This window comes from Glycine max, chromosome 1 (assembly GCF_000004515.6).
Source record: "Glycine max cultivar Williams 82 chromosome 1, Glycine_max_v4.0, whole genome shotgun sequence".
In the NCBI taxonomy this organism is placed as follows: Eukaryota; Viridiplantae; Streptophyta; class Magnoliopsida; order Fabales; family Fabaceae; genus Glycine; species Glycine max.
This window is the reverse complement of record NC_016088.4, coordinates 42,881,108-42,894,254: the sequence shown is the minus strand read 5'-3', so window position 1 is coordinate 42,894,254 and position 13,147 is coordinate 42,881,108. Positions and strand designations below refer to the sequence as shown.

Genomic DNA, 13,147 nt, shown 5'->3' with positions numbered 1-13,147 from the left:
TTATGATCACTGCGTCTTGAGCCCCACCAAAAGGAATTCATCATCTTTTAGAGCTAGTCACAAAGCGAATGAGGGAAAAGATATGGCTCTACCCCTCCACGAGTATGATATATTTAAACGCTGATCTTTTATTCTTTCCAATCAAGGATGGCAGCCCCAAGTATCTTGCATTCAACTAGCCCTCCCGAACTCTAATGTGGGACAGAATATCCTGGCGAGTTGATTGGTCCACATTCCCACTAAAGTACGCCTCAGATTTTTGAAGATTTAAGGTCTGGCCAGAGGTAGTCTCGTACATGTTAAGAATGAACTTCATGTGATCAGCTTCCTGTGAAGATGCTCTAAAAAACATAAAACAATCATCAGCAAAAAGTAAATGGGAGATAATCGGTGCTCCACGAGCTACCTTAATACCATGAAAATTATCCCTCCTCTCCATTTTCTCCACCAAAGATGTCAAACTTTCAACACAATATAATATAAAGATACGGCCACAGAGGGTCGCCCTGACGAATCCCTCTGCATGGAACAATAGCATCAGCATGGCCGGATGCAGGTTATGTGCTGTGGGGGCCCAAGCTGTTCTCTGTCGTGGGGGCAATTGCTCCCACCAGATTTTTTTTATTTGTTAATATATATATATATATATATATATATATATATATAATTATACCCATAAAAAATTAAATAGTTTTATTAGATTTTTTTAACCTAAAGTCTAAACAAAAATAAGACATTCAATACAAAAATTATATGTTTAAACCCAAACCTTAAATCAGTTAATTAAATTCTCATTATTATTATAATAATACAAAAAAAATACCACATAGAACATATGTTTAATGTAACATCTAAAAAGAATAATAATAATAATATTTATTATAAAAAACTGACAAGATAGAAAATATATATGTATAATTTAGATAAGACAAAATAGAATATTTATTTTATCTTCTATTTTTTTAAATATATTATTTTATCTTATATTTATATATAAGATAAATAAAATAATATAAGATGTTAGATTTATTTTTTATTTATATATAAGATAATATAAGATGCAATAAATAGTAGATAATTAAAATTACTAGAAATTAGTATAATTAAATATTAGAAGAATCAAAGAACAACAACTAGAGAGTGATGTATAAAAAAGAAGAAAGTGAAATAAAAACAATTGAAAAAAATGGAAACTTAGGAAGGAAATGTCTTGTGACTATAGGATATGTTTTAAGAAAATTAAAATTTTCTTGTGTGGAACTTATGGGACTTGAAAGTGAACTTGAAACTTTTATTGATCTTTCTCAAATGTTGGTGAAAATTATAAAACATATTGTGTATCTAATGATATACTTTCTTGTCATGATAACTTTAATTTTGCGTAACAATTGAAAGATGTTTCTCTCTAATGAATTTCGTGAAGAATAGAATACAAAATTGTATAGGAGATGAAAGATTGTATGATTGTTTGATTACATACATAAAAAAGATATTTTTGATAATATTGATAATAAAAAAACCATAGAACATTTTAAAAGTATAAAAATGTAAAGAGATCAATTGTAATTTGTAGAGTATTTTAAATTTCTTTTATCATAATATTATATATTTTATAATATCTTATGATATTTTACTTTTATAAAAATATTTAAAACTATTTCTTGCTCCCACTAACAAATTTTTTTAGATACACTCATGCCTAATCACACAACATAAGATACACTCATGCCAATCAACCCGATCGTAGGCCTTAGAAATATCAATTTTTAAGGCTACTTCACCATGCTTACCTCCCTTACACTTCATGTGATGAACAATCTCATTAGCTATGAGGGCATTGTGCAAGATAGATCTTCCTTCAATGAAGCTGATTGCTCCTGAGATGCGCTCCCCAATAACCTTCTTGAGGAGATTGGCCAGAACCTTAGATAGGATTTTATAAAGCACATTCAGAGGATATGAGGCGCAGGTCTTTCATACAGGATGGATGATCACATTTAGGGATGAAGACAACATTTGTTTGCAGGATTTGCATGGAAAAAAAATAACTATTTTCGGGTTACAATCATCGAATAGTTGAAACGTAGTAATGAATTAATTTGTAATGGGAAACAGTAAGTTAAAAATGAACAGTGAAAATATGGTTGAAGATTCGATAAGTAGCAATACAATGACGTATAGAGGAGATGCAGTAATTGAACTTGTAAAATCCAACCAGTGGTGAAATGATATATTCAATAATAATTATGATTATCCACATGCATTTTTAGAAAATGTATCAGGAGTTTAAGAATAAATCTGAAAATTTAGAAAGAAAATAAAGATAACTTTTGTATTATTTAGTGAGCCTTGGATAGGCTGTAATTAGGGATGGAAATGAGCCCAACTGTTTGTCGAAGGCTTTTGGCTCGGCTTATGTAAGGCTTGGCTCGGCTCGGCTTGTTTAGTATAAAGGTCAAGCTCAAGCTTTTTAAAAAACCTTTTTAGATAAAAAGGCCAAGCTCAACCTATAAAAAAAGCTAGTTAAGCTTGATAAGCCGACTTGTTTAACTAACAATAATAATAATAATAACTATATTTTATCAAATCTTATCTTATCCAAATTTTATTCTATCTAGATTTTATTTTATCCATATTTTATTTCATCTAGATTTTATTTCATCCAATCTTATCTTATCTTGTCCAGATTTTATTTTATTTCGTTTATGGGCTTGGACTTAAAATAGATTTGTGAGCTTTGGGGTTGGAGACCTATATAACAACACCGAAGTTTTAGTTTATGGAGTTTTTTTCGGAGAGGAGAATAATTCTAGGATTTTAGAATTCCAATTTTTATTACTGTTCATGTACACTGTTCACGTAGAATAAAATTCGTTTTCTCCAATTTCGTTTCGGCTTCAATCTACAGTTTCATTTCTATTGATTAATGGAAGGCTAAGTCTCCAACATTGTTTTCTCTTGAGGATCAAGTACAACTCTCTTTGATGTTTTGTTATTACTATTGAATACATATCAGTTTTTCCATTTCACTAATTACTTTGTATTTGTTGCTATTAATCCATGTATACTTAGTGCTTGATTAATTGCCTCTACGCTTAATTTACATTCATGCTTAATGATCAGTTTCGTTCATGATTAATTAATGTATGTGTTATTGAATCACATAATGACAACTTTATGTTAATTTTCGCTTAGTAATTTAATTTAGGGTTGGATTAAGTGGTTGAACTGATTAAAGATAAATTCTCGTAACCTAGAATAAGAGACTTGCTTGTGAATCAAGGGGAAACATGTTTTAATTCTATTGTTTTCTAATTCAAATTTACTTGCTGTTTAATTTACAAAAACAAACAACCCCCCAATTCGTTACCGTTTTATTACTATCTGTTATGAACGTTTGGTTGATCATTGCTCGTTGGGAGACGACCTAGGATCACTTCCTAGATACTGCATTTTTAATGTTTATTTGATTCGGGTACGACCTCGATCAATAGTATATAAGATATAACTTGAGTAGACTAAGATGAAATTATTGTAGATATATTTTTTTTAAAAATATTTTAATATAATTATATATTCAAAAATTGGATTAAAAATTGTTAATTTAACTAATAATAATTTTTGTTTGGCTATATTAGTGTAAACCATCTCTAATCCATACATTTTTTAATATTATGCTCTTTTTATTTTCTTTTGATATGCTTTGTGCTTTAACGACTTGAATTCAATATGATTTTGTTTATCAATTATTTTTGGATTTGTACATTACTTATATAAAATTTTATAAGTTTCTTTTTTTAGTTAATATTTCACTAGGTTTTAAAATAATTAATTAATCAAAGACGTCTTTAAGCAAGCTTTTAAATAGGCTCGTGGGCCAAGCCAGACTTTTATGTAAGCCGAGCCGAGCCTTAAAAAAAAACCCTATGCAAATAATGAGTCAAGCTCAAGTCTTACGTATTCAACTCAAGCCGAACTCAAGTCTATTAAAGCTTGACTTGACTTGGCTCATTTCCACCCCTAAGTGTAATCATTTGGCCAATAGGAATAACTATTCAATTGTGAATTTGATAGAAATATTTTAGTCACTTTTGACAATTTTTTGGTTGAACCTTAATAGGAAAATGGGAATAACTGCAATTCTTTTCGCCAATCGATACACAAGTTATTATATATCATTGTGTTTGCTCTGCAACATTTTCACAATATATAACTTATAAGGGAATATATACGGGGAATAATCGGTGAGAGGGTTATTTTATTATAGGGGAGTGAAATTAGTAAATCTATATCATATAACAAGGGGTGATTATTGGACGGGTTCGGGTTGAATATGGCTATCCGTTTAAAACCGATGGGTGAAGAAATCTCCACCAATTCCGATGGCAAGAGCACCATCAAAGAGGAGAGTTGAGAAGCACCGACAGTGATGATGCAAACAACATGGTAACACCCATGCAACTCTGAACTCTAAGAAAGTGTCGGAGATTGAAGCCAAAATATTGAGAGATATGTAAGTAGTAAATGTTAAAAGATATAACAAAAAATATGTATATGTTAAAAGACAAAAATTTAAAAGAAAATAAATGACCATCATAACATGTTGTGCATGATTCTGTAAGAAAAAAACATGTGGTACATGGAGCTTGCTGCTAAAATTTTTGTTTATATGATAGCTATATATAGATAGGATGTATTTATAAGTTTGACCACTTTACAAGGTCAACTTGGTTAACAAAACTTTTGGGGTTTATAATAATCTAACCCATTTCAATATTTCTTTCCATATCGATTTGTTTGGTAGTCATGATATAATAAAATAAGATAATCATATTATATCATAAAGAATAATTAAGTTTTTTGTGTTGTGCTATCAGGAGATATGATAAGTTAACATGTTTCTTATCTTATGATGATTGTCTAGCATCTTGATAAATCTCTCTCTCTATATATGCAATATAATGAATATTAATATATATATATATATATATATATATTAAATTATATAATATAGTATAATAATCATTATAATATTCAACCTATTGCATATAGTATATATATACAATGTTATTATGTCAAAATATATATAACATTTATATATAAAAGTAATTGCATCAATAAAATAGTACAATTTTAGTAAAAAGTATATTTTTTTATAATTTTCATAAATTGTAAAAAAGCATTTTTTTTAGAAAATCATATGTAATTTTAACAAAACAATAATCTTATTATTGAACTTAATTTGTATTATATTCAATAAGTAAATTATACTCTCACCTCTTGATTTTTTTTTTCAAATTACACATAACACATTCTTTATATATTACTCTAAAATAGTATAAGTTTTTTTTATAATTTAGTAAAATATATATATATTTTTATAATTTTCATAATTTGTAGAAAATAAATTAAAATTTATTTTTTAGAAAATTATATGTAATTTTAACAAATCAATAATCTTAATATTTGAACCCAATTTATATTATATTCTATAAATCATACTCTCATTTCCTGAACTTTTTTTAAATCACACATAACACTACTTTATATAATTATGCAAACATCCCTTAAAAAAAAGATTTAACAAACATAGAATATATGTATGATTTTTCGAAATCTTAGGAGTATTTAATGTAATTTACTTTGTACTTTATTTGTTATTTTATTTGACATTGCAAATCAACCCTAAAAGATAAAAAAGGAAAAGACATATGACTCCAAAGTTGATGGACAACTAGCCCTAATACTACTACAAGACTCTTGTTTCCGTTAGACTATATAAGTATGAGATTTCAAACTTTTATAATATTAATATAACATTCTAATCAATCAAGTTAATAGATTAATTATATTATAAAATAATTGATATTTACAGTTTTATGATAATTAATTTTAATTTAATAATTAATTTTGGTTTATATAAATTTTTATTAAATTTATAATTTTTATTTAAAATTTATATATATAAAAAAAATTATTAAATCAAAATTAATTATAATAAAATTAAAAACAGAAATTTATTTAATGTAATAATATTTGCATAAATATTATAAAAAATTATAACTAAATTTATTAAAAAAATATTAAAAATATATTTTTAAAATTTTTGGTTATACATATTCATCATCCGTATTATTATTACAAATCTGTATGTTTATCCACATAGACAGACCCAAGTTGCGAAAAAAAAAAAAACACACTTCGATCATTAAACTGCAACACCAACCACAATAACAACTATGAGTTGCCAACGAATCATCGCAGTAATGCACCTCCACGAAGACCGGTCACAACAAGGAAGGAGGATCTCGGCTAAAAGGAAACCAAAATGAAATAAATGGTAAAGAAAATAATGAAAGAAAAAAACAAGAAACTAACGGGGTAATTTTGGAATATTTCAAAAAAATTGTTGGGTGAAAGATTTTCTTTCGTGGAAGAATCTTGGCAAGTTTTTGTGATATGACTTGTTTCGTCTCTTTCTTCCACCTGTGATTCTTAACTACGCGCACGTTCCTCCGGCCAAGGCAAATCGGAAAATGGGTGTGGACTATTACAAACTTCTTCAAGTGGATCGAAATGTCAGTGATGAGGATCTCAAGAAAGCCTATCGCAAGCTTGCTATGAAGTGGCACCCTGATAAGAACCCTAACAACAAAAGGGATGCTGAAGCCAAATTCAAGCAAATCTCAGAAGCCTATGATGTATGTTTTTTATCACCCATCAATTTGTCTCAATGTAATGCCGATTGGGTTGTGCAAAAAAGTTAAAACTTTTATCAAAGTTTTCAATGTTTTTGTTTGTTTCTTTCAATTAGAGTTCTTAGGTGTTGAATTATTTTTAATTGTGATTTGGAGAATTGGAATTGTGGATTTTACATCAATATTTATTCCATCCAATCTCAATGTATTGCCAATTGGGTTGTGAAAACAAGCGGATGGGTTTATCAAAGTTTCCATTTTTTTTCTATGCTTTCTTACAATTTGATCATTTGGGTGTCCAATTTTGCAATTTTTTAAATAATTTTTGTTGTGATTTGGATAATTGGAATCATGGGTTTTGCTGGTGATTTGATTCGTGAATAGGTTTTGAGTGATCCGCAAAAGAGGGGTGTTTATGATCAGTATGGTGAGGAGGGATTGAAAGGGCAGGTGCCACCCCCAGGTGCTGGTGGATTTTCCGGTGGCAGTGATGGCGGACCCACGATGTTCCGGTTCAACCCAAGAAGTGCTGATGATATTTTCTCGGAGTTTTTTGGATTTTCAAGTCCCTATGGAATGGGGGATATGGGTGGCCGTGCCGGTCCATCTGGCTATCCCAGATTTGCGGATGACCTTTTTGCTTCATTTAGTAGGAGTGCGGCTGGCGAAGGCCCTGGCAATGTGCTAAGGAAAAGTGCGCCGATTGAGAAAACATTGCAATGCAGTTTGGAGGATTTGTACAAAGGGACTACCAAAAAAATGAAGATTTCCAGGGATGTGATTGATGCCAGTGGGTGAGCTATCTATCTTGTTTAACTTATTCTCTTCTTCCTTTTCTTAATTTCATGAAGAACATATGAAGTTGCTTGCTGTAAATGTGATTGTTGTTGTATGAACTTGTCTTACTAAATTCCAATTCAGTTTTGATCATTTGCTTTTGTTATATATTTCTTTTTGTATTTGATACTGATAATTTTGGTAGATTTGAAATTGAAATATATGTTTACAGTTTTGTAGGCTCAAAGTAATCAACTTTTCACTATATGCTCAGAGTTTGATTTGTTTCCTTTCATTTTTCATACAAAAATCCTTTTGTGGCTTCTAACAGATATAGATTATTACTACTATATATTTTATCATTTTCTATTCAGTAGGCGGAATTGTTGCTATATATATAAGTGCTGTGTATTTATCTTATTATTTTTCAATTGATCATGTGCATCCTATAACTTCCTGCCTTTGTTGGTCCATATTATTTGGTATGTTCATCAGCACAAAAGTAATGTCATTTATGTTCCATAAATGCAAAAGTTGAGGAGATATGATTGTCCTTAGCAGTGTTGTTAAATAGCTGTCATGGCGGACTTTTTGCCAACTCCCATAGGTTATTTGTGAAGGGAGGCCTGCCATGGCGGCACCATAAGGGGCAGTGGCGTGTTTATATGGTGGAATTTTGGCCTTTTGCCATGTGACACCATCCACGTAAATAACACTGGTCCTTAGTTAAAAGACTCATATTACTACTGTTTTAATCTAGAGTGACCTGTTAACTCTTTGGAGTATATACCACTTTGTGCTAGTTGTTTCAGTACCCCAAAATATTGAGGTGAATGAATCTACAAGTAAAATGAGGATGTTAAATCATAAATGTAGAGGTTAACATGCTTGGAAAGTTGGGATAGGGATAAATGATTTGTTTATTGGCATTCAAGATATAAAAGGGAATTTAGCCATGTACAAATATTCAGTTTAGGCCCATTCATAGTAAAAGAAGAGGTCATTTATGATAGTATATTGTTGGCGGTGGGTACATTGACGGTCATATGCCATTATTGATAGGGCAAAACTCAGATACATAATACTACTAAAGGTATTCGTGGTGTTATTCTCCAATCAAAATCGGTGTTTTATCTCAGAAATCGCTGCTGGTTTTAGTTACCAAGATGAAAGCTTTGATTAGTGAGATAAAACATCATTTTTGATTGGAGAACAATACAAACAATAAACTATTGTATCTAAGTTTTCTCCTTATTCATAACGACTCGGGGATTTTATATCTATCAGACTTGTGATAAAGAGTATGGTGTTGGACTCATGGTTAAGGCATGATTGAAGAATATGTGTATCCAAATGATTGAAAAAAAAGTGTTATCGAAGGCGGATCATAGTGGTCAGCCGAAAATCTGCCATATAAATATTGCGGATTGCGTCGCAGAAGCATGGTGGGCACACACACACATAAAATTTCCTTGCAAGGTAGCGTTGAGTAGTCACAAAGTTCCAACGGAAAAAAGGAGGGGTTGAGGGCCAACTTGCGGATTGGGTTTTAGGGTTTTTAATTTAGGTCTGGTTTGGGTTGGGTCAAATGACCCAAAATTCATTTTTTTCTTTTTCCCTCATTGATTTCTGCTGCTGTCTCTCTTTTTTCATCTTCTTCACACTCCACTATTTCTTCAATGTCCGTTGCTACTGCCATGGCCACTACATGAAAAGCAGCCACCATGTGAAATCCACCATGCGATGGCCATAGAATGGCAGTCTGTGAGAAATCCACCACCGCAATCTGCCATGGCACAGCCATCGCCACTTTTTAACAACACTGTTAAAAATGAATTTTGAAATTTGATTGAATTGTTGGAACTTGGTTGGTTGAGAAGTTTTCAACTTAGTATTTGCCTGGCTTACTTTGTGACTGTAGTTGATAGAAATTGGGCTTTGCATCTGAATATAACTATGAAATCAAATGCCACTTTTGTGTGCTGTTTTAGCCATCAAGTGAGAACTTGTTACAGATGTTATTAAAGTGGGCATTTAGACGAAGACATCATTGATTAGGTTACGGAATTTTTTGGGATTCAATTGATAGTTGAGATTAATCTCTTGGCTGAGAGATATTGGTTTAAGGGTTGATGAGGAGGTTTAGAACATTCTACTAGGCCCCATATCTCTAGTGAAACATGTGTATTTTCAGTAGATTATAGGTGCAAATGTTTTAGTCACTCATTGCATCTGATTGAGATCTTTGGCTTATAATATGTGTGTGTGTGTCTGTTGAAACCTCAAATTTTCTTGTTTATGCTTGCAAATTAAAACTGTGTTTACAAATTGATTAATACTAGTTCCAATGCACCAAAACTAAGAAGCAATGGTTGTTGTGGAGCAAACTTAAGTTTGAGAGGTTGCGAGCATATAAGCAAAAACACACTAAAATTTGTGTTAATTGAGAAACATTAGGAGTTTGGCATGTTTATCTACAATGCATATTTCTTTAATATATGTCTAACAGTCCAGATAATTCATGTCAACCAGTGAATTCTCATCATAAATGGTTCTCGTTTCATGGAAATTTTCCTTCATGTCATTGACTAGTCTGTGCCAGAAAATAGAAGGGTATTTAATATTTATTGCATGTCATGTCATTGACTTAATCCATGTGCCAGAAAATAATGACTCAGTTGTAAAACTATTTTATAATCAACTACTTTACACAGACAAGGAAAAGTCATTCCCCCTGTTTTTATTAGTTGGCATTAGGTATATTAAAAGTGATATAGTGACCAAGCGAGTAATCTACTAGTTTTCTTATTGTGTAGGAGGCCCATCACTGTAGAGGAAATTCTAACCATTGAGATCAAGCCGGGCTGGAAGAGAGGAACAAAAGTAACTTTTCCCGAGAAAGGAAATGAACAAAGAGGAGTTATACCATCTGATCTTGTTTTTATTATTGATGAGAAACCTCATGGTGTCTTCAAAAGGGATGGCAATGATCTTGTTGTCACACAGAAGATATCTCTTGTTGAAGCTCTGACTAGTTACACAGGACAGCTGACGACACTTGATGGGAGGAATCTTACAGTCTCCACCAACTCCGTCATTAGTCCGATATACGAAGAAGTTATTAAAGGAGAGGGTATGCCAATTCCCAAGGAACCTTCCAAAAAGGGAAACTTGAGGATCAAGTTCAATATCAAGTTCCCCTCTAGACTCACATCCGAGCAGAAAACTGGCATTAAACGATTATTGACATCTTAAACTCTGGTGATGCCTCTCCTTATCACATACCGAATCGTGTAAGATTGGAATTATTTTTTCAAATGTAAATTCTTTCCCTTTGCGAGATGGTTTTCAGTTAGAACAGTCTATTGGACGTTTGATATTTGTTTGCTGTTTCATATTTATGTAGTTTCTGGTCTTGATGGAAAAAAAAATTCTCTTAACCACTTGCCTACTTGTTTCTACAAAAATGTTTTGGAAGAATTCAATTGTACACTTGTAGATTTGGATCTTTATTTTTGTCATCTCTCTTTCGTTGTATAAATCCGTTTAATCATTTAAGCAATCCACCTACACTTTGGAGGGATGGTTGAAACTACTTATTGACTTCATAATGAGTTTGCACGTGTTTGGTGGTTAGACTGTTTATTGGCGAAGTTTTAGCACTTACTATCCAGAATCAAGATATATATATTTAAATGTTAGTTACTTAATCAAGGAACTATGGGTATATGAGAAGTTCAAAGCCTAAATATGATTAAATTGTTAAAATTAATTCAAATTAAAAATATTATTCAATGGATAAGTTATCAATATTTCCTACACATTGACATGATAATTTCAATGGCTTGGCTTTGCACATCCTAACACAATTTGCTCTAAACTTCCACTGGATGAGTTGGCAAGAAAGGCATTAACTAAGTATTAATCCAAGTGGAGCCTTTTGTGGTGGCAAGGGGATTGAGCCTGGTGTAATTACTTGAAACTGAGCTTCTCATTGTGCTCTTTTAGAAATTTAATGTTCAAAGCGGGGTGGAAGGATTCTTTTTTTGTCCTCATCTTATCTGAAATTTTGACAGGATCATTTATTTGATTTTTTTAATCACCCTAATTAAGACATTTGATTTTTTCGGTGGGATCATGAGGTATTTTCACAAATTTTAGTTCTCTAGGTAGACTATGAGAATAATCGTTAATTCGGGTCATAACCACATTTAAAATTTATTGTCCTTCTCTTAGACGTTATTTTTTGGGAATTGAATCCAAATTCTCTCTCACAAATTCAAGTGTGTTGCCAAATGAGCTATATTATTAAGTCATTTGTTTGAATTTATGTAGGATAACATTGAGTCAATCCAATTTATTAACTTATATAATATATATAGTTAAATAGTAGAATAAAAGAATATGAAATTTAAACATTAAAGTATGATATATTTTATAATATATGTTTCAAAATATCATATTATAGTATTATACCAAAAATATTATCAGTTAAATTAAAAAGTTTATTTGATAAAAAATTAAAAGTTTATTTATAATATATTGTTAAAAAAATGTACTTTTAAATGAATATAAAGACTATGGATTAAATTCGTCAACAAAACACATGGTCTAATTTCTAGAATTTAAACTCTTGGAAATCAATCTGATATTAATGGAATGTGGATAGGTGATGCATGTTCATGCTTGCGAGAGAGATTCTATTGACTAATCTAGCATTGTGTTCCTCAATAGTGGCATATATCAAATTATACAATTCGGCTTATCTTGCTAATGCATCAAATTTATACATTTAAGCGTTTAGTAGTAATCATTATTGATTGCTTAGCAGCTTAACACTTTAAGATATAAAAAATTTAGGATTAACCAAATTGGCTTGTGCGAAGGATGTAAATTTGCACTTATCACATTTGATGAGGACCTATCATTTTCCTGAATATAATAAAGTGGACACTGGACAAGGTTTACCTTGACAAACTTCACTTTTGTGTTCTAATTGACCACAAATAGAGCATATTCCTGACACTTATTTACCTTACACATCAAAACTCTTAAGTCTAAATCTCTTGGGCAAGGCAAGCATCTTCAAAACTTTTTGGAGGAGGGTTTTCCTTATCCCCACAATCCATCTAGCTTGAAGCTTTTCATTGCCTTTTACTTAGAACAACCTTGCAATAGTTTGTAAGAATTTCTAAAGCGATCTAAACATGTTAATAATAAAGAAACACGTTCAAATAAAAACTTAGGCGGAAACATTATCAGATGAGAATACTAACCTCCAACCATTGCTATTTGATTCCTTCACTCCTTGATTCAATGTCACTGTCGTAACCCGTATTCTAACTTGGTTTTTTTAAACTCTCACTAAAATAACATATATCACACTAGAAAGGAGGGAGGTTGAATAGTGTGTTAGAAGAAAGTAATTTTTTTTTGAAATGGATAATATTTTCACAAATGAGTTTGAATAAGATGTCAAAACAGGTTTCAAATGTTTCCAATAGATATAAAAAAATAGTTTTAACAAAGGTTTTCAAAAGCAAATTTGTGTGTCCAAGTGTGTAAATATATGTTCAAAATAATATAAGTTAAATAATAAAGAGCGAAGTAGAAACACTTAATTTATAATGATTTACTCAACCTTTACAACTTGTAAAGGATTCTACTAATCA

The 13,147-nt window shown here is 31.0% G+C and overlaps 1 protein-coding gene across 1 annotated transcript; it reads left to right on the top strand.

Moving 5' to 3' along the window:
- Positions 1 to 6,246: 6,246 nt before the first annotated feature.
- Positions 6,247 to 10,915, top strand: LOC100794182 (dnaJ homolog subfamily B member 1). Its single transcript, XM_003516918.5, has 3 exons — positions 6,247 to 6,701; positions 7,083 to 7,492; positions 10,292 to 10,915. The coding sequence occupies exons 1-3, from the start codon at positions 6,537 to 6,539 to the stop codon at positions 10,728 to 10,730; spliced, it is 1,014 nt and encodes a 337-aa protein (XP_003516966.1). The 5' UTR covers positions 6,247 to 6,536; the 3' UTR covers positions 10,731 to 10,915.
- Positions 10,916 to 13,147: the final 2,232 nt, after the last annotated feature.